Consider the following 23494-nt stretch of genomic DNA (forward strand, 5'->3'; position numbering starts at 1 on the left):
ACTACACTGACAAACACCACACCAACATTATTTATAAAATACAATGTGATAACTGCCACGACTTCTATATTGGAGAAACAAGTAGAAAAATGGAAACGAGATTCAAAGAACATAAAAAGTCATCTTCACATGTTTTCGAACACTGCAAGTCAAATAAACACAACATAACCATAGAAAACACTCAAATACTAAATAAAGAAACAAACATAAACAAACGCAAAATTAAAGAAGCCTTACTTATACAACAACTTAAACCCAAAATAAACCAATATAAAGGAATGCCTTTATACCTATATTAATATAATAAAATAAATAAAATTATATATTCAAACATTTAACACTGCCCTCTACATTCCGACACTCAGTTACACAACCCCTTCCAAACATGTGGTCAGCTTCCGGTCAGTTACCTCTTTCTTTGTGAACCTGACGATGACTGAAGAAGGTCGAAACATTGTTCGCTCTTCTATGTAAAATATTTTCTCAACCCAAACGAGCCGTTTTTGCATATAAATTTCTCTACAAGTGGGTTTTCTCGACATCATCTGACTGCTCCTCATTCATCACTTAATATATGTATAAGTAAAACTATTCCTCAACAAAGTTTTGTTGATAACAAATGAATTAAAATAACAGTTATACACACAACAATAAAAAAAAAACATCCTAAAAGTAAAAAAAAGGAAAATGATGCATTTAATCTGATTTCCATATTTATAATTCCATGTAATTAAAAATCAATATATTCATTTGGTAAATGTATTTCACCTTGAAGCAATCTGAAGGAAAAAAAGAGAGCGAGAGAAATTTTGATGTTTTCATACCAGAACTCAGTCATTAAATATGACTAACTGATGTAAAAGTGCACAATTGGAATTTTAACTTTTTTGACACTTTTAAATATATTATAAGTATATATAAAAGGGTGTTCTTAATTTCTGCTGGTGGATTCCAAGACAAATATGAAGTAAGAATAAAATTTTTGGTAAATGAAATGTGTAGTATTGGTAATGGAACCTTTTAAACATGTTTTATTTGATTCCAGATCTAATTAATACATGCTGTACTTTTCAGTAAAGGTAGTACATAAAATCCATAACATAAAGGGGGTATCTCAACAGGAGAATTTGGTGGTAATCTCTTTGGTATAAAGTCAGGAAGCTTGTCTTCTCTGACCATTTCTAGAAGCTTTCCATTCAGAGCCACATTTCTGGAATAAAAACAAAAAGACAACAACATAAATTCCAATTTAAAAAAAATCATTATTCACGTGCATAGATGCTTAATTTTATCAAATATTTATGATCAGTCTTGAAACAATCCCTAGCACATTATAGCAAAGTCATCTGCATATATCCATTATTATGTTTTGCCAAAATCATGAGTTCAAGTTTCAAGTTAATGTTAGGCTCACAGGCTGGATGATTCTTAATCTGTTTTCAGTATGTTCATATGAAAGTAATGTTTAATATGATTTGAAGTAGATATTAATACAAACTCATAGCTTAGGTGATATATGTACATTAAATTATGAGTAAAGTAGGAATTTCTCTCCTACATTTCAGCTTTATTTTTTACACCTTTTGTGTAACATGTGTCAACCACCTTTAGATAATTTTGTCACCTAAGAATTACTTCACAATCAACCACAAATATTGGCATGCTTAGACCAATTAGTAGAAAGAATACCATGCCAGACTGTTCAAGAATGGCACATGAATTAGGTTTTGGCATCTCCATAATTTTGGACCATCTCAAGCAAACTGGAAAAATGAAAAGCTCAACAAGTGGGTTACACACACATTAGGTAAGAATCAGAAAAATTGCCATTTTGAACTGTAATATGCTGATTTTGCCTGACACAAATGACCTATTTCTTGATCAAATTGTCACCTGCAATGAAAAGTAGTTTTTTTATGAAAACAGAAAGTGATCTGTGCAATAGCACAACCTGAATGAGGCTTCAAAAGGCTTTCCAAAGCCAAAGTTGCACCAACAGAAGATTATGGTCACTATATGGTGGTTTGCAGCCAGCATTAACCATAACAATTTGCTCACCAGGGCCAGAATATTACTGCAGAAGTTTACTGTCAATAATTGTAAGAAATGTATAGAAAGTTGCAAGAAAAATTTCCAGCATTTGTCATTTGGAGAGGCCTCATAATAATGCTCAGCCACACATCGCTCAAATGATGCCCCAGAAGCTCAAGGAATTGGGCTACAAAACATTGCCTCATACTCCTTATTTCTCAGACCTGTCACATTTTCAGGCATTTGTATAACATTTTACACAACAAAAGATTTAACAACAGAGCAGCAGCAGAGAATGGCTTTAAAGAATTTTAAAGTTCTAGAATGTCAGAGTTTTATCAAGGCATAAATAATCTTGTTTCTCATTGGCAAAAGTGTGAAGATTCACTATATTCCTATTTTGATTAACAAAGTTGCTTTCAAATTGTTTTTATTTATTATTAAACTTAAAATCCACAATTATTTTTCAAACAATCCAACAACACCACTACTAACCACATCACTATGAAGAAAATCCAAACTCATTAACAGCAATATTAAACACTTACAGGTAAATGCATCATGCAACAAAAGATGCTCCAGAAAAGGCCTTGCCTATACTTTGGCTAAAAATTGTGGCAAACATATAATATCTAAAGTACTGTGCAAAAGCTAACTCAGTGTGAGCTCAAAGACTGTTCAGTTGTTAGAGAATCATGGTTCCTGAGGGAAAATGAAATACTGAGTCAACAATTTCAGGTTTACCATACTTGCAAATAATCAAAGTATAGGCTTCATCTTTGACAACAGTGTTGGAGCTTAGCAAAAACTGTCCAAATCCTGGACAGTGTATAGCTGTTAAAGTCATTGCAGCTGAAGTGAGAGTCAATAACAGAGGGAGTATTTGTTGCAAAACATAGTGAGGATGTTTCTGAACTGTAATATTTGTGCGAGCATTTATGAATACAGAATGGTATGTTGTACTGCGTCATCAAATTTCAGTTCTTAATTTATGAGGCAGTTTGCAGTATCCAAACTACTCAGGTAAGAGACACTTTAGTCTTTAGATTACTACAAGGACTAGAGGCCAACAGGATGTTTGCTGCAATTGTGTTAATGTATAAATTTTATCTGTCCCCACCACAATATTATAAATATTGGACTTTGCTTATGTTTGTTATTTTACCAACTAAAGGGGTTATTTGCCCAACAGATAATGGTATACTATGGTGATAGTCTGTCAGCTGGGATTAAAGAAGCTATTTGTAACAGTAAATGTTATACTGTCAATTGTTATACTTAATCTAAGTTTATTTTAATATGTATTAGCATATACTTTAGTGGATGACAAATATTGATCCAGGTCAGGTGAATTCTAGCAGAAAAGTTCTGCCTGTAATTGTATATTCAATTGTGTTGAGAGAGACTTTAATGTTGATAGTGTGATAATGGATAGCACAGATACAAGAACACAACCAGCAGAGTGGTAGGTTAGATTCTTGAAGTTAATGAGTGTGTGTGTGAGATGCTACAGGCATATAAATACGTGATGCTGATCTGTATGTACATGTTATATGTGTGTGATGTTACATGTTGTGGTGTCAAATGGAGTTCTTAAATGTATGTCATATTATGTACATGAATAAAATACATGTGTTAATTTATCAATAAATAAAAAATAATTTTATCAGAATACTGAAATTTACAAAGACTAATAATTACTTCTACTTATTTTACATTTATAAGACTGAATCAGAACAGATTCTTTGAATTTTCTATTAAGGAAACTATTACATTTTACTAAAAGCTTAACACTAAATGGAGTTTTAATTACTGTAACATGTTTTATTAGAAAGTGTTTGGTTGTGATCTCTTTATAATCAAGATTTACTATGAATCAGATGTGTTCCTTACAACCATCATATACTGGATGAGGGTTTCATCAATTTCATCACACTGATTACATAATTTCATATACTACATTTTTAATTGTCAGTATGTTATTTAATTCATTGCTTCTAACAAATACATTTTTGCATCAATCATTTTTCTTTTTGAAAATCAAGTGAACAAGTATTTTTTTAGTTTAATCTCCTAATTTTATAAAATATGGAGACTTAACCCAGATTTCTGTTTGTTTTGCATAAATTCTTATTGAAAGGCTCCTTAAGCGAAAAAGAGAAGAGTCCAGATGAAATTTTCAGTGTGTGAAGGTTTATTGAATTACTTTTGTCCAACTATATTTGAAATAAATCTTTTGTAAGTTTCTGAAATACAATTATCAGAACAATTTTTACAATATCAAACACAGCAGTTGTTTAACAGTCATTTGTGTTGCAAATTCTTTCTATTTTTTTAATTGTCCAATAATTATACTGTTTGGTATTAGATGGATGGTGTGATTTGAAATATAAAATTAATAGTTTAACATAAGGTTGTTAGCATATTTTATTAACAAGTTTATTTTCAACAGAAATCAAGGTATCAAAATCAGCAACGATCTAAATGAATCTCTAGTGTGTGAAAAAGTAACCTTAATTGTAGGATCTAAATTGTGACAAAATGAAGAAATTCTAAGTGATATAATACCACTAATCAGGTGTTTTCTCACACTTCACATTTCCACTGCAAAATTGCAAAGTTTTTGAAGGTATGTATAAAAATTGCAGTGACACCCACAGTGATATCCTGTGAATGTGTAAAGATTATCATCAGACTTAAAGTAGTTGTTTCACACAATACAGAAGAGAGTTTTCCACAGTGTCAATTGAGGAAGAAACCAGTTGAGGTGATATATTTAAATTGATACACAAACACACACTTATGTGTAGATCCCAACCTGTAACCAGTAAGTAATGTGTTCCGAGCAACTGGAATAACAACAAAAGTTAAGCAACCCTGAAGTGAACAAACCTTCTCCTCAACCTGAAGGATTCCAAAAGGCAACAGACAGGCTCAGAATGATAGGATCCTCTATGCCTTACTCACCACTCAACATCCAGTTTGAACACATCCCTCACTTTCCAACCATATTGGGGGGTACAAACTTTGTCCTCCTTTCCAAGAGTGGAGGAATTCACTCTAACACTATGCAAGAAAAGCCTCTGTTAACTACTCCAGCAACTAGAAATTGGAATTGGGGGGGGGGGGCAACGCAACCGGGGAGTTCTTAAGAACAGTGCTCTGGAAACAAGCGAAGAGGTGAACGAAATTCTCTGAATTTTTAAAACAAATTGACCACAATTTATTCAATCCAATGGTTGGCAGGAATGGACATGGTTCTCCTTATGTTTTACTTATAATAGTGGCAGCCCAGCATAGTACACTAATACCACGCAGTCAACCTATAGGTATACTTATGGAATACTTCATTTCTACAGTACCTGTTACAACCTGTATAAAGTATATTGAATTAGTGATTACTAGTGCAGATTTAGTTTGATAAAAACAATCTGTCTGAGATCCTGTGAAAATGAGGTTAAGAGACCCTGGAAAGGTAGTAAAGAAAATACTCACCCTTCTGTATAAACTAGCAGAATGGGTTAAGATAGCCACATGAAGTAGGTGAAAAACCCTCAGAAGATGATCATTCAAATAATGCGAGATAAAAGTATTGATGGAGGTGCACATACTAGTTTGCATAATGTCCTCCAACAGGCAGTTAAACTGGGCCACTAATGACAAAGAAATGTGACAAATGTGATTAGATTTGAGTTACAGAAGATTTCTGAGCTCTATATGAAGGCAAATCCAATCAGATTTGTGTTGCATCTCTAATGATATTAGTGTGGGCAAGAAAACTTTGAAGACTCTCATTGAACATTACCATGATCAAAACCTGATCAGACACAGGAATGTGAAACAGCAATTCAATGAATTACTAGAAATGATTTATTATTTTCCCTGTCTGACAGTGTCTTCAGTAAAAAGAACCATTCTGAGTCTGAGGACATAGAATTAAAAAGCAACATGTGAACAAACAACACAAACCATTTCACCTGGCAATGCCTGTAGGTCAGCAGCAGAGAAAAATAGGTAAAGGTGATACATGGCATATGAGTATGAGGTCACAAACAGGTGCAGAGAAAGAGCATCTAATGTAACTAATATATAGTGAGCTCTCCTCCAATACAGAGGGACACATTTCTCAAGCAAGTTGTGTTGGAGGAACTGAACAACGTTTAGGTTTAACAGGAATACAGAAACACTTCTGCATTAAAATGCTTATATGTGGATTTTTTTACACATGAATGAAAAACCCTACCCATACAGTTTGTATATGAATTAAAAATATAAAATAATAAACATAACAACATTCAAATGTAATATTTTACACCTGTAAAAAGGGAATATTTAAAATGAAATAATACAGTACTGCATTTTATTGTAACACTCAATTATCAGTGAGGAAGGTCTTTCTGTGATAAGAGGAAAATCTACAATAATATATGATAATATATTTGGAGGCTGAGAGGTTAGTTGAAGACTGATGGATCATCTTGATCATTGGAAATTTCAGCCTCACACTCCAGTGAAACAGATGTAGTAGGCATGGGTTTCATAATGTCAGTAATCTTCAGCTGTTAGGCCTTCCTCAGCTTCTTTCAAAATTCCTCTGTATCATGCTGATACATCATTAAACATTCTTTTAAATTGAATGCTTCTCTCCATTGTGGGATCAACATCTATAGACATTTCCTTACTGGAGACTCATATACCTTGTATAAAAAAACAAACATGGTCTTCTTTGAGGATGGGTTTAGAAGGTTCTGTCTCTTCATCACCATCATTGTCACCGGAGGCTATCGGTTCTTTAAGTTCTTCATTTGTTGGCTCTTGGTATTGGAATTCAAGCAGCTCAATCACCTACCCATCTTTCATATTATTAAACCCCTCACTTCTGATTTCTATAGTGAGTCTCACAATATTGACAACTTCCTTTTTAACTACAAAATTCCCTTGAAATTGTTCATGACTTTGGGCCAAAGATGAAACCAACATGCATTTATGGCTGACTCTCTTATTTTGTCACATTACATTTTGGTGATGTCAATACAGCCCTTAACCCTTAATCAATTGATGCTACTACCTATAAAATGTCTGCTGTTTAAGGGTTAATGTTATAAACTTTTCAAAACTTGGTTAAGTTTTTAAAAATACTAGAGTCTACAGCTTGGGTTGTACATCAGTAGACATTCCTTGTACAGTAAAACTTGAATGTCTTTATTACATCTTGATCCAATCAGTTGCAGGATGTGAAAATATTTATTTATCTTCACATTAGGATGGCTGAATTACAGCATATCAGGATCATAAACATGAGCATTACCTAAATCTAAAAGAACTTTAAATATGAGGTTCTTCTTTTTCAGCTTTCTTTAACCTCATGAACAATATGATTTTGCAACCAATCATTGAATAGCATCTTAGATACTCAAGCCTTTCTATCTGAACACCAAAGCACAGGCAAATATTGCTTATTCTTACCTTTTAATGTGCATGGGCTTGCAGAGTGATACAATAACACAGGCTTACATATAAAATCACCTGATACATTTCTGCAAAAAATCAAAGTGAATTTATCCTTAAAGGACTTAAACTGAAGTTCTACCTTCTCAGTGATGTACATCATGTTATGCTGATGACCATCTTATAAAAGAGCCCTGTCTCTTCTGCATTACCCACTTGTTGAGGAGTATATCCTTTTTCCTTTATGAATATAAGGAACCACAGTTTTAATCGTGGAACTACACCGCTATCTGTTGACCCAGCTATGTTATGCAGGTTGAAATGCTTAAAACTGGCAAACTCACCTCCATTTGCCTGAAACTCACTGGCATCTGCAACACTTGCATCCTTATTAGAGATTACATATTCATACAAATTACTCACTTTTTCATCTATATTTGTGGTATTGACAGCAGAAGCTTTTTTCTTCACTGATCTACACGTTCAATAATTGCTTCACTTTTTTTTTTCTATGAACAGATTACTCCTAGACACTTGAGAAACCTCAGCATTTATAGGGGCAGAAATCTTGCATACATTTTCTCTTCATTTTTTCTTATCATATGTATGGAAGACTTATTCACAGCATATTTGTAACTTATCAAGCATTTAAATTTTCTCAGCTAATGTCCTAACATTTTGGCTTTTCATTACCTCACTAACACTTGGAGACGCTTTATGTTTTGATTCCATACTACTATATAACAGTAATTATGAAAAGCAGAAAAAATAAACTGACAACATGACACTGAACTTAAACTGAACACTTAGACACGTAGTGAGGTTGAAGTAATGCTTGGGAAGCTGGAGATTGTTTATTCCTATCTTTATGGGTATTCTTTCCTGCTCAAGGCTTTGATGTCTTTCATTCAAAATTTTCATTAAACTAATTTTTGTTTATGTTATACTAACTGGTATTAGTATGAAATTTCAGCTAATAATTGATATTTTAACAGTATATAATGTATAAGCTCTTAATTCTGTAAGGCAATATTTTAAAAATTCCTGAATTCCTCAAGTGTTTCACACACAGTTTCTCTATGTACCTTATATTCTCTTTTCTATACCCCCTTTCTCAAGGGATGCAGCATCACGTAAAAACACATACCAATAATCAAACATAACACACAACAATTAGAAAAGGACTTAACAATGAAAATATCACATTACTGAATATACATTAAAAATTATTAGAACAATTATGCAACAGAAAATTGCAAGCTATCAAATAAATGTGAATAAAAGAGAAACAAAACATTAATTAATGTTAAATAGTGTATTATCTACTGTATGGTGTTTCATTAGAAAGTGTTTGATAATGGCCTCCTTAAATAATGATCTTTCTTCTTTTTGTCACATTTGTTCAGTAGCTTGTGATTTTCTGTTTTTTAGCTGTTAAAATTGTTTTTAATGTTCATTCAATAATACATTTTTATTGTTAACTCTGTTTTTATTTATTTTGTTGTTTTCTGTTTTTATAAGTTAGCATTTTATGCAATGATTTAAACTTTGAGAAAGGCATAAGCTAAAATGTTGAGTTTTGATAAATTCTTTTTTCATGAACTGGCTAGTCATTTTTTTTTGGAACAGACTTGTTGCTACTAGCTTGTGTTATATCAAAGAAAGATACAGTGTATACAATTGTTCATTGATGTTAATCAAAGAATATCTAAAATTCTTCTGAACAGTGATTTCAGGAACTTCCAGATATGTCACTTAAAAAACGTAATATGAAGTAGTTGACTTAAACTACACTAGAGAAAAAATGATATTACCCAGTTTTTCATAAATGCTAGTGAATAATATGTTAATTTTGTCAGAAATCGAACATTTGTGATTAAGTACAATTATCTGTATAATGCTAATAATAGCTTATTTGGCAAACTATGAGAAAAGTGGTGCTGACACCGTTTCATTTGTGGAGGCATATTATGTTGAGTTGTTTGAACTGAAACAATTGATAAGTGTGCAGCTTTACTGGATGCTTCAACAGTTATTTTAAACACAAGATGTAGTTTAAAGATATATCAGTGATGATTGAGATTGTGACTTAAACCATGTCAGTGACATCTGTGAGACACTGTTTTTAATTCCATTAATGAATTTTTCATGGTTGAAAGATGGTGGTTAGCATTTTTAAGGATACCAGCCTGATTTCAGGTGTATCTGTTGAGTTCACCATAATAGAATTTACAAAGTATTTCACCACTGTGTCCATGCTCTGAGTTTAATATTAAAATAACTATCAAATATTCATGGGTTTGTGACTGTTAGCTATGACAGTTTTTGTGAGTTGTCAACAGTAGGCAATGATCCAGCGTGAAATGTAGCAGAGCATTAGTCAAGTGTAGATCTCATACAAAACATGTATTCAAATGTTCACAGGTGACAGAGAAACATTTTCTCAAGTAACAATACATTTAAATACATACTTCTGTAATCAAAATATCATTTATACAAAAATATTATTTTAACATTCTGTATTTAAGATTTAAATTATAACTGACCAAGTAACCTTTCAGTATTATATCATTTGCTGAACTCTGACCTGTCAGTAAATGACTTTACCATTTTGAATTATAATTTTAATAACCAAATTCTTAATCCTTCTGGTTATCTTGCTTTTCCCCAAACATGACTTGCTAAAGATTTTGCTACCTTACTTCCTATATATTATCACTGTAACAGGATATCTGCCAATTTTAGGCAGCAAGACTGGAGGTTTAGAGTTTTAACAGGGTTCTAGAATAATACTTCATCTGACAACTAGAGAGGGGCCAATCAAAGAGGATGACTTTCTGATATCACTTCCTAACCACCAATAATTCTGGTTGTATTATCAGTCTGTTATCCAACGAAGCCAAAGATTAGTGCAGTGACTATCCCAGAACCAAGCCTGTTGAATATGATTCAAATTTTGTGCAAAGCTACCAAAGGGCAATCAACTGAAGCTGTTCCTAATTTAGCAGTAAAAGATTACATGGAAGGAAGCTAGTCATCACCACACACTGCAAACTCTTTGGCTACTCTTTTTACCAATGAATAGTATGATTGACTGTTAAATTATAACACCTCTCATGGTTTAAAAGGCAGGCATGTTTGGTGGGACAGAGATTCAGACTCACAGCCCTCAACTTGAGTCAAGCACCCTAACTATCTAGCCATGCCATGCCAAGCCTGTTGGAAGTGAGACTCATGTTACACATCTCATAACCAGTAACCTCCTTCCAGCTAAAGAAGAGAAAGGAGAGACAAAAATACACTGCCAAGTGTACCATTGTAGGATGTTATAAATTGAGTTGACAGAATAATATTTATGAGTACTTCTAGTGGAGTTACAATACCACAGAACCTAAGCAACCTTCCTGGGGCCAAATAGCCAAGGAATTAAACCCAAAACTCAGACAATGGCAAACTACTATCACTGTAACATATGCCATTGTCTCTACATCAGCTTCTAGAACAATGTTAGAGCATGAAAAATTAGCCACAGCAAGACCCACCATTATCTGGAGCTCCCACCTTTCATCCCAGTCCACTACATCATAAAACGAATAAACTGCCTAAAGCATTACTGCTGGACAAAGGCTGTGAAATGAACAGAAGCTTAGACCATGTACTAATAATAGAAATATAAGTGAGAGGGTCACACCCAAGAGTTCTGTAAGAATAAGGACCTTGTAAAAGCCAAGGAAATAATTAAAAAAAATGAAAAATCTATGGCTGCTCTGGGGACTCTACAGTTGAAAATGAATTAACATCATATTTAATATAAGGCCCCTAAAATGAAATGTATTTCCCCTTAACTTATATAAGATTCTGACAGACGTTTTTCATAGTTACATGTATTTCATCTATTTATATAATGTTTTGAAATATTAGTGTTTCATTTAAAGTATGATTTTCCTTTATAAAACTATAAGTTTAATATATTTAAGATGCATTCCTTTAAAGTATAATTTTAGTAAGGTTTAAAGTTTTTCAATTAATTTTAAAATTACTAATTTGTTTTTATAACATTCACAACTATTGGGATCCATCTACTGCAGTGTATTGAGTGTATTTTTCCATTACTGTGAAAAACTCATAAAGAAAAAACAAATTAGGTGAAATCACCCATTTTTTTACATAAAATACATAGTAATTAGCAAGAGTAATGGCAATAATGATGGTATTTTTATGTGTGATTCATATGTTGTTATGAACTTTGTACTATTTAATTAATGAGCCAATAAAACAACTGTATGCATCAGTAGTTAAAAGAATTTGCTAAAAATATATTTCAGAAATGTATTAGAGAGTGGGATTGCACTTTCTATGTAAGGATGGCACAGATGTCCCTTTTAAAGCAACACAAAAGTTATCTGGATTTTCTTCTCTCCAAGTCATTAGACGTAGGAAGAGATATCTGGCATAGTCATTCTGTCTCCAGTAAACATGCCACTTTTCAGCTACCTGGAATGTCCCAAAGTCAAAACCGGCAAATAGCCAAAAACCAAGATTTCTTAATTTTCGCTCACCATCATCATCATCTTTCTTCAACACACCTAATTCCTACATAGTTCTAACAGTAACTATAAGTTTTCATCATTTGATAGAGCAAAACAGTGTTCATTATCTTTGAATACCTATTTTGTTATTATTCTATGCAAAGATTATACAGCTTTAGAATACAGTTTATAATCTATAACCCACGTATTATAACAAAAAATTAAGCAAGCATTTGGAAAAAATAAATATCGCTAAATGAAAAAAACTATAAATAGCTGACTACTGAGCTTGAAAAACAGGAACCAAATAAGACCAGGATTTAAGTGGATCTTGCTAATGATCACATGGTAGGCTAAATAAAATCCCTACATTACTGGCTTCTTCACTGGCAAAACAAATACAACAAGAGTTTCTAGTTGTAAAGCTCTTGACAGATAAGATTATACAGTACAAAAGTATTTGCTACAGCTGGATTTCATATGAAAATATTCATCACATAATGTTTGAAAACATTCATACAACATGCACAAGACTTGACTACAAAAAGGACACTGAACAGTCAATCTGGGTTACAGTATTTAAATGACTTTGACATGCCAGAGTCAAGTTTAATAATACACAAACTCCACTTACAAAAACACTTTTACTATCAATAAAACAAAAATTTTAATTTTGTACTTTGTTTTACATCTAAACTTCTATTTCAGAAGTAAAACAAACTACAAAATTAAACACAAACCACATAATCACTAATAAGCTTGAAATTTTACTAACTATTATCATAGTACTGTTACAGCAATAACACAATATTGATCTGCTATTTTATTCATTGTAAACATTATAATGTACTGATTGATCATCACTGTTTCAGTTCATAGATTAAACATAAAACACCTGTAGACAATTGATGAAATTGTAACTAATACTGTAACCAAAACATCCAGAGTGCTACCACATTTCTGATCTTTAAAGTAAGATAATTTTTGAGAAGCATGTTCTGTTAAACTTTCAGAAAGTGCCTTCACTCAGAAAGCAGATTTAATGAGTAACTATGGGAATGAAATCTCTTTTCACAAATAACTGAGAAACATAAATAAGGATTAAGTTTCATATTTATTTATTTTACATTTTATGTGGCTCAAGATACTTAAGTGTTCTTTTTCTAATCACAAGAATTTGAACTAATTTTAATCATTTAAGCTTGTATCTCAGCTAACCTTATCTTATTAAAACCAAAATTGATTAATTAAACACTACACTGACTTATCAGATTAAAAACATACCTACGAGTTTCATTCAATGTTCCTTCTAAACTAATATAAAATCTCATCATAACATTTATTCTTAAAAAAAGCAAATTACTCTTCCTTCCCAAAACACATAAATTTCCATGTTTTAAACAACACCAAGTATTGCCAGGTGTTACCTGACAATTTTTTAAATTAAGATGTGAAAAAACAAATCCTACTGGTTAAGTTTTAGAAACAACTCACTTTGATTGTAATCCATATGATCCAATAGGTGTTAAAATGTAAGCATCTATAGGAGATACCATTCTTGTGTCAAGTTTCAGGGTTAGCCTTGCTGTGACATTATAAACATTGATAACAAGAAGTGTTACTGCTCCAGGAGTTTTATAGATTCTATAATATAGACAAAAGTAGATACACAACATTATCATAAAGAAAACACCCTGGAATATGAAACAAAAATTTCATACAATTCAATGAAATATGAAAATGTTAATTCATTAAAATAAGGGAAACAATACTTTGTAAGAAACAAACATGGCTTAAGCCAATACAGTAACTGAATACAAGATAAGGAAATTATAGTGCACTATACAGTTGTGCTTCTCTTTATGTCTTGTTTTTAAACCACAAACTACACTTCCCATGATATTTATTTTCACCTAATACTTATACAAAGTACAAAAACCATAGAAAGTTTATTTGTTTGCCATTAATCACTAAGTTGCAAATTATGTTGTTTCTGTTATGTTAATCACAGGAATCAAACCCAAGTTTTAGTTTAAAAACAAACAAGGGTTCACAGAAAAGTCTGGCAATTCAAATATCTTTTCTTACAAAAAAAAAAGTATTGAACAAGGACAGGGAATTAATAGAAGAGCATACAATAAATGGAGTGATATTCTTTAATAAATATATAAAATATTATAGGCTCTAACAGAAGGTACAAAAAGTGAACAAGATTTTATGAATTACACTTGAACATGTAGTATCAATTTGAAATAGCAGATCAGTGTAAAAGTAAATATTCTTTTTTAATTTTACTTATATTTCTAATATTTTAATTTAGATGTTTTATTTGATAGTGGGAGTTTTTAGCATAATGTCATGATTCTGTGTGACATTTATAAATTTTGCATGACATGACACACACCTCTCTGCATCCATCCAAGAATTTCATCTTTAAACATCTTTGAATATGAAATATAGAACTCATCTGGTATATATCCATTATCACCAATACTACTGTTACATATATTACTGTAAGACCTTTTTGGATAACTTCAGTTATGTCATCACCAATTCTATACCCACAAATTAGCAGGCAAGTTCAGCAACATTTCTTAACTGAGAAACCAACATATTAATGACAGAAAGGTACCATAGGAAGAATATTAGACTCAATTTGGAATAATTTCCAAAGAGAATGGTTGGAATAGTGAACACAAAATACTGCCCCTTTAAATGTACCAGCCAAGTGTAGTAACAACTATCACTCATTGATAGCTCACTTGTCCAAGAGGTTCATGTTCACAGTGATACAACACAAGGAAGTTTAGAGAGCAAAATTTGGGGAGTATATATATATAAAAGAGGTTGCCTTAGCCAAACATGTAGTATATTTGGAAAGGCTTAACCACTAATTTTACCCAGATACTTCATGTTAAATTATAGATTCATTGTCACAGGACTAATTTGTAGATTCTATAACAGATAAGGATATGCAAGTTAAGCTGAAGCAAAGTAAAAATACATCTTTAGAATTAGTGATGGAACTGGAATATATTAAATCTTTTGCAGCTAGTTCAACATAACATACATGAGGTTGTATACATGGTTGCATACATTAAGTATTTATACTATAATTTTTGATGCAGTATGTATAGATCTTCAAAAAATTTGGTTGACTTTCAGTAAAGATTGCAAATTTTTGTATGGAAAAATCATATTTTTTAATGAAGTATTTTTACTAAAGATTTGTTTGCAAAAATATTGAGTCAATTTCATCATTATTCTAAGAGTGAAGTGATTTCATGTTATGATTAAAAATCTATTCTTCATCCCCAAAATTTCAAATATTATTTGTGTAATCTATAAAACCTCCTAAATACATTTGAAGTATTTGCTTTCAATAAAACTTTATATTTTGTTTGTTATTCTGCTATACCCTAATTATGTAAGATCTGTCAATTTGATCAAACTCGAAACCATCATAACAGTAATTAATTACAATGTTTTTCTTTCTTGCTACAATGACTACAAATTATAAAATGAAAATACAAATATTTAGTCTAAGTAATTTAAGTGTCATAATGTTGTATGTTTATTATTTATTATTATGTTTACCTTCCAGTGATGCACTGATGTGGTGCATGTGCACTCATGTTACCATACCTTATAGCATAAAACTCACCTTCAGTCTTTACAAAGTGACCTCGTCTTGGCCATGTTTTAATGGACTAGTATTTTGCAATATACAGTCATATTTCAACTATTATACATTATATATAGATTACTACTGCTAAAAATTAGTTATTAAACTTATTTTTCTTAAAATATGGAATAATAAATAGAGAAGTAATGCAAACAATTATCTCTTGTAGCTACAACCTTTGAACTCAGTTGCTGCTGGATATAGGTTGATAAGCCTTTTAAAATTTTGGATGTGCAGAAGATGAAACAAATATTTTTTTCAGGTTTTATATATATATATACAACCAAAAACACATACACAGTTGAATAACCAAAAAAATCATAAATTACCATATTCATACCATTTAATTTCACTATAATTTATCACGCTTAATAACAAAGTTGTATTTAAGTCTAAAAAAAAGGATAAAACTTGGAGCAGACTACAGTCGCAACTTAACTGCTTAAAATGTTGATGTGAAAGAACATGGGGGACTTGTAATAGATTAAAATGGCTGAAAAACGAAAAGATGGGTATTCTAAGCTACTGATTAGTTATTCACGTATCATGTCTATAAGGGACCAATTCCAAAAATGGAAAGAGACAAACAGAGCCACTATATTTGATTCAGTACATTTGCCATATGTCAGCAAAATAATAAGATACAAGATCTTTATTTTGTATTCTAGCTTGTCAGTATTGATAATTTGAGTTTGTAATTCATATTAAACTAAAAACTTAGTATTTTGACATCACAAACAACTAATTTTAACCAGTGCTGTATTCAACATACCACATGATTCTCAGACATCAGTATTTATGTGTGTTATTTTAATATTTACTTTTAAAAAAGAAATTAATTCATATATAATATTACAACTTTGAGTATAACCTACAATTTGATACCAAACTTATTGACATAAATTCATAAACTAGTATATCAATAAAATTTTGAATGCAAGTCAACAATTGTGATGACATGGCCTTTGATTCCTCATGAAAGGGTTAAAGTTGCACATAAATATCAATGTACCATTTAGAAGTTATAGGATCATCAATTCAAATAGTACTGAAATATCTTAATGACACCAACAATTGTCAAAAAACAGCTGAAAATATTAGCTATAAAAAAGTTATGCAGAAAGGAATAAATAAAAAAGTACTACAAATTGTTTTTCTATACATTTTCATTTACTGTGTTATTTTTGAAGAAAAATAATTGAAAATTGAGATTTCTGAGTAAATAATAATTATATATACATGTTAATCAGCACTTAAACACTTTGCACACCTATACTTATAAATTCCAACTGCCCTGTGGGAATAACTAACATTCAAATACTTACACAAAGTTTACTGGATCAACCCACACTTTGTAGAGCCATATCATACATATTTCCCCAGAAATCAATGTAGCCTAAACAAGCCAATAAATTTTCTCAAACTATGTTCTCAGAGCTGAGATTATGCTGAATTCTATGGGAAAATCCTGATAATTGTGCCACACAAGCTTATTTGCTATTGATGACATCATATTATAGTGCTACGTAAACAGTCTAATGGCAGTAGCAATGATTTGTTGCTTTATATTTGCAGATTTCTACTGCAGCTGCTAACATTAAAGCAAACACAGGATTTAAATATGAAAAAAGATAGAAGTAGAAACTTACCATTGGAAGTACTCTGGAAATTCATGGTCAATACTACAGAGGACAGAACAGTACTACTCACTTTATTTCACATTTGTCAACCTTTCAAAGTTTTATGGTGTTTACAGAATTGGTTAAATTGACCAACTTTGGATAGAAAAAATAACAAATATAAGGTTTCACTGACAGGAAACATTGAAATTTATTTAGGTTTTATAGATTATGCAAATGAAAAAAATTTTGTTATTCTTGACATGAAAATCACTTTGCACTTGGAGCAGTCAACACTCTGACTCTATATATTCACAAACATATTTTTTGTAAAAATACTTAATAAATATTTTTGTCTAGAAAAATCTGGTAATGGTAACTAAAAGCTTGAAGATACACAATACATGTTAAAAGCTACAGTATGTGCAACTCCAGTGGTCATTTTGAGGTCATGTGGTCAGTGTAATTTACTGAGTAATTATTGAAAGAGTGATGGAAGGTCCCGTGTTGATTGAGGAAATAACATAAGCATTCAAAAACCTACATGATAATGAGAAACACAATTGAAATAAAAATGTATCTCAAGATGGCTAGTATGGGTATTAAAACTTTAAAATAATGTGGAGAACAATGATTCTACCAACAAAACAATGAAAAACAACCAGCAGAAAGAAGACAACTTTGACAACAATTTCATCAGCAACCAACAACCTAATTTTCCAGGTAGAACTGAAAACATCTATTTCCCCAAACCACCTCAAAACAGTATCTTAAACAACTTTTCCAAAGAATTTTTATGCAAAACCATCAACATACTTTTACAAAAAAGAAAACTAAAAAAATAACCTCACACAGAAAGATATTACTTCTATAAACAACATAAATATTCTAAAAGCAGATAAAGGCAATGCTACAGCAGTTATAATGAACACAAATGAGTACATCCAAAAAAATGAACAACATCTTATCAGATACCAAAATTTAAACCAATAATACAAATCCTAGAAAACACATGAAAACCAACTGAACAAAATACTACTACAAATGGGAAAAAACCAACACAATCTCAGAAAACCCTTATTCTTACCTACACAAGACCGACTCACACACACCACAACTATATTGCTGCTCCACACCCAAATGTCCACTATGATGCATAATGTCAACCTATGAATCATTTAACTACAACCTTGGTAAATACATAGCTTGGGCATTTTTAAATATGTAATATCAGCCTGCTCCTTTTTCAAAGACACTTTTAACTTTAAATCTATTCTTGACCAACTAAACCATAATGACTTAATGGCCAGTTCTGATGTAATCTCCCTCTTCACAGAAGTCCCAACTACCGAAGCCTGAAAGACAGCATTAGAACTTTATATCCAAGACCTTAACCCATTGATACACATTCCCAGCAACCCTTACAGAATTCACTACCACTTAACCTAACTTTATGTTCAATAACCAAAACTACCTACACATATATTACCTAAGTATGGGAATCTCATATCATCAGTTCTAACCAACATTTTCATGACACACTGAATCTGAAGTGATCAATACACCTTATACCCACCACTAATCTGGTACAAATATGTTGACGATACAATTGCTAGATTCACATCTATTGAACACACATTTAGTTTTTTCGACCATGTTAACTCCATACACCCCAATATTACATTCACCTGTGAACACGAAAAAACTAACCAAATAGCATTTCTCAACCTCAATATCACAAGAACCAATACACAATTCAAAAGAGAAATCCACAGAATATCACCCATACTGGACTATATATTCCTTGGGACTCAGCACATAAAACAAAATAAAACTCAACATATTAAGAAACCTAGTAAACACAGCCAAAAACTATGCTCACCTGACAAAATTAACAATGAAATCAACAAAATAAAAACAACAGTTCATCAACATCAACAAATTTCCTCCAAAAACTGTTTTAAAAAAGTATACACACATACACCTAGATCAACAACACTACTTCATTCATTCATTCATTCTTTTGTAGTTTGATAGATCAACAACACTGCTGCATTCATTCATTCTCGTAGTTTGATAGATCAACAACACTGCTGCATTCATTCTTCTTGTAGTTTGATAGATCAACAACACTGCTGCATTCATTCTTCTTGTAGTTTGATAGATCAACAACATTGCTGCATTCATTCATTCTCGTAGTTTAATAGATCAACAACACTGCTGCATTCATTCATTCTCGTAGTTTGATAGATCAACAACACTGCTGCATTCATTCATTCTCGTAGTTTGATAGATCAACAACACTGCTGCATTCATTCATTCTCATAGTTTGATAGATCAACAACACTGCTGCATTCATTCATTATTGTAGTTTGATAGATCAACAACACTGTTGCATTCATTTTTTTGTAGTTTGATGTATATTTAAGTCATAATAAAGTATTTTACATTTTAATATAGTACTTATTTGTTGTTGTTTTTTTTTAAATGGTGAGTGAGGTGTGAAAACTTAAAGGGGTGAATGATGTTGGAAAAGGTTCAGAAGCACTCTTCTAATGGAATAGAGTAGATATACAATGATACAATGTTAAATCACTTAACTTTTATGTGGAATAACATCAGAAAATGTGGGATCTAGATTTTTTCCACTGCTACTTTTGAGTTATTAAATGGCAACATATGAAACTATAGGCAACACACCATTATCAGGAATGACTGGGAGAAAACTCAAAGTATAACATCCTTCAGTTAATCTCTCAGCAAAGTCTTACACAGATTATGCAGAAAGAATAAGTAACACTACTGACGTGATTCATAACTTCACTGGAAAAAGCTTAAAATCAGCTAGTGATAAAATGAAAAGTTTCTATGATATGTTATTGATGTTACATGGTACAGCTTTACGATCCTCATCACAAGAGAGATCAAACTCCAAAGTTAAGCAAGTATTGGGAAGGACCCTGTGTTGCACTGAAAAGAAACGATGTGGTTTACAGAATCTTGAAGTGTAAGTGGTTCAATTCAAAAGTCGTCCACCGTGACTCTATGGAAGTACATCCATGCTCTCATGTTAACTCCAGTTAACTTCAGAAAATACTCTATTAGTAGCAATTCAACCTTATGAAGAACCCAAAGTTTTTTCAAGACAACTTCAAAGAAGAACTTGCAGTAGAAAGTCAACCACAAAACAGCCCAGTTGAGATCACTTGCAAAATATCACTATAGACAGAGCCACCAGTGGATCCATTAGATAATTTATTTCAATAACCAAAAAATCATAAATTACTGTATTGATACCATAAAATCTCATTATAATTTATTAAGTTTGATAACTAAGCTGTATTTTGGTCCATGAAAATATGCAATTTTGAACATGCTTAAGATCAACTTACCAGCATGAAGGTTTGTCTCAAAAGAAAGATATGACATCATTATATTTGAAAATGTCTGAGAAAACCACTTGGGGACATTTTAAGCTTTCAACTGGTTATTCACAATTCATACATAGAAGTAAGTTATGTAAGGAATCATTTCCAAAATTGAAAAAAAGTAACATGACCATTGTGTTTGATTTAGTAGATGAACAATATCTAAGCAAACAGAAAAGATAGAAAGTTCTAATTTTATATTCTAGCTTTCCAATATCAGTAATTTGAAATCCTATTTGAACAAAACTATAAGCTTTGTATTTGCACATCACAAACATTTAATTTGGATCAGTGGTGCATTTAAAATGCCACATAATGCACAAAAATCAATATTTAGGGTGTTTTTGTCATTTTTTTTAATTAAGAAAATAATGTATAATATGAAAATTTGAATTGTAATCTACAGTTTTATACCAACTTTAATGATAAAAATCCCTAAAATAGTTGTTCAATAACATTCTGAATTAGAGTCAACAAAAGCTTTGACATGGCCTTTGAACTGTATGGAAACAGTTTACGGACTATAAAATATCAGATATTTTGTTTTGTTAGTTAGAATTGTTATTGTACTTTGTTTAATATATTTAATTAACAACAGAATTACTGTAATGAGTATTTGAGAATAGCATTTTCTTTTTTTTATTTAATTGTAAATAATGAATTTATTGCTGATTACACAATTTTATGTTTAGTGTACTGTTTTATTTGGGTATTAGAAATGTTCAAAGAACTTCACAATCCAGGAATGAGGTACTGTTCTTAGCTATATTGTTAATATCTTAATTTTTTTCAACTAGAGGAAGTCTTCTACACAGTACAATAATTGTGGAAAGTCTAGGAGCTTCATCAAAACTCAGACAACTGCAAAATCTCAAATCTTTGTAAAATACAGTGCAATAATAAAATGCTAAACTGAGTGAGTTATAATTATTATTAAGTTCAGTGTCACTTAAAAGAGTTTCAGTTAGTAAGTATGACTGTTCATCATTGATTAAGTACATTAACATGTTTGTCATAGATTGATTAGCAAGAAAAGTTTTCAAGAAAATGTTTGTTGAATTTAGTACAAAGCTAAAAGAGGATTGTGTGCACTAGCCATACCTAATTTTGAAGTGACAGAAAAATAATGGTGAATTCCACCACAACAATTCCAAAACTGAAAGGGTAAGCATGCAGGTTGTGAATTGAGTGCCCTATCTGCTAGGCTATGTCAGGCCTCTCAAGTAAATGACTGATTACATTTATCTGTAAGTTAACCATATCATAAGTTCTTAAAATTTTCTTTGAAACATTGCTTGTGAAGTTAAGCTTATCAGCAAACATAAACTGTATAGGACCTGAATGAAGAAAAAAATAATTCATGACAAAATAAATCATAAGAACTTACCCAATGATAGCACACCTTATAAAGATATATACAGTCTAGCTTTTATTATATGTATTTGAATCTGGCAAATTTTAAAGTTTTCTTGGCTTTTCAATTTTTAAGTTATAATATGAAAGGTATAAAGATATGCTTACAACTTCTACATGTTAACTTTAAGTGAAGACAAAAATGTTCATCCATTGAACATTTCTGTAGATAAATTATAGAAAGACAGATAATAACAAGCAAACTACTAATTTTCTGCAGTTGATCATTGCTTGAATCAAACAACAATATAAGAAGGTTCAAAAGTCTCTAACTTATAGAACAATTGTGCAAAAGATAACTACAAAAGGTTCACAATTGTTTTAGATTAACATAGGCTGCAAGATCATGTGGAATGACTAAAATTTTAGGAGTTTTCTTGAGACAACTATTGTTTTTGTGTTTTCTGCATGATTTAAAATTTTCTACCCATATCTATCATTTTACATGGCTGATCCTCATATACTGTTTTCTCTTTCTAAGTATCAACTGATATGTTTTGTACATGATTTGGTGTTCTTGATATACTAGAATATTGGGTTATCTGATTTATATATCTAGCTATTCATTGTAGATGTTTAAAACTATTATATAAGTTATTTGACACAAGAACAATAGTTACAGTATGGAAATAGCTTTAAAAACTTCTGGCAGATTGTTAGAATATACTTGTTACAAGACTTTAGATTTATTAAGCTTATTTAATACTTAAGCACAGCATTTTTTACTTCATGCCTCAGAAATTTCAATAGACATAAAAGTTTGACAAACAAACACACAAGGAACATTAAGTGTTTTCTATAAGCCTACTGTCATTTAATGTGGCTTCTGTATCCTTCTGGATATTTCTCAAATATTGTGTGTGATATTTACAGATAATTATTATCTGTCACTTTCATATACCAAAGAACCCTTTCAAGCATTTTATATACCTAATTATCTTTTAAGGTGATTTCACTATCCTTTCAGTTGTTCCTTTTTTAATTGCTATTTTATATTTTTGATGTTCTCTACAATTTATAAAGTTTTTAATGTTTTCTATACCTTATAGTTAAATATCTAACATGTTACTTATTTTCTATGGTTAGTTATAGTTTTTTATTTTTTGCAGGAATTAACACATTCGCTACTCACAGCTATCATGTGTTTTATCTATATAAATATCAATTTAAGTGTTTAGCATCTGATTCAGTGTGTTTGCTACATCATTTTATGTAACTTCCATACCTAGCTATTATTTGAGGTGTTTTCTTTGTCTTTCTCTTTATGTTCAAATAACATATATACTAAACAAATCATACAACCTCTGAAATAAGCTTATTAAATTTTGAACACTTGGATAG

At 31.2% G+C, this 23494-nt stretch overlaps 1 protein-coding gene across 6 annotated transcripts in view; it reads right to left on the reverse strand.

The window, feature by feature from the left end:
* Positions 1 to 995: 995 nt before the first annotated feature.
* Positions 996 to 23494, reverse strand: part of LOC143253621 (heparanase) — a 99651-nt gene continuing 77152 nt past the window's right edge. For all 6 annotated transcript variants that reach the window (XM_076507759.1, XM_076507756.1, XM_076507757.1 and 3 more), the window contains 2 exons: positions 13503 to 13652; positions 996 to 1210 (listed from right to left, as the gene is read on the reverse strand). In XM_076507759.1, coding sequence (XP_076363874.1) covers positions 1048 to 1210; positions 13503 to 13652 — 313 coding nt within the window. In that variant the 3' untranslated portion in view covers positions 996 to 1047. The remainder of the gene's footprint in view (positions 1211 to 13502; positions 13653 to 23494) is intronic.

This window comes from Tachypleus tridentatus, chromosome 6 (genome assembly GCF_004210375.1).
Source record: "Tachypleus tridentatus isolate NWPU-2018 chromosome 6, ASM421037v1, whole genome shotgun sequence".
NCBI classification, from domain to species: domain Eukaryota; kingdom Metazoa; phylum Arthropoda; class Merostomata; order Xiphosura; family Limulidae; genus Tachypleus; species Tachypleus tridentatus.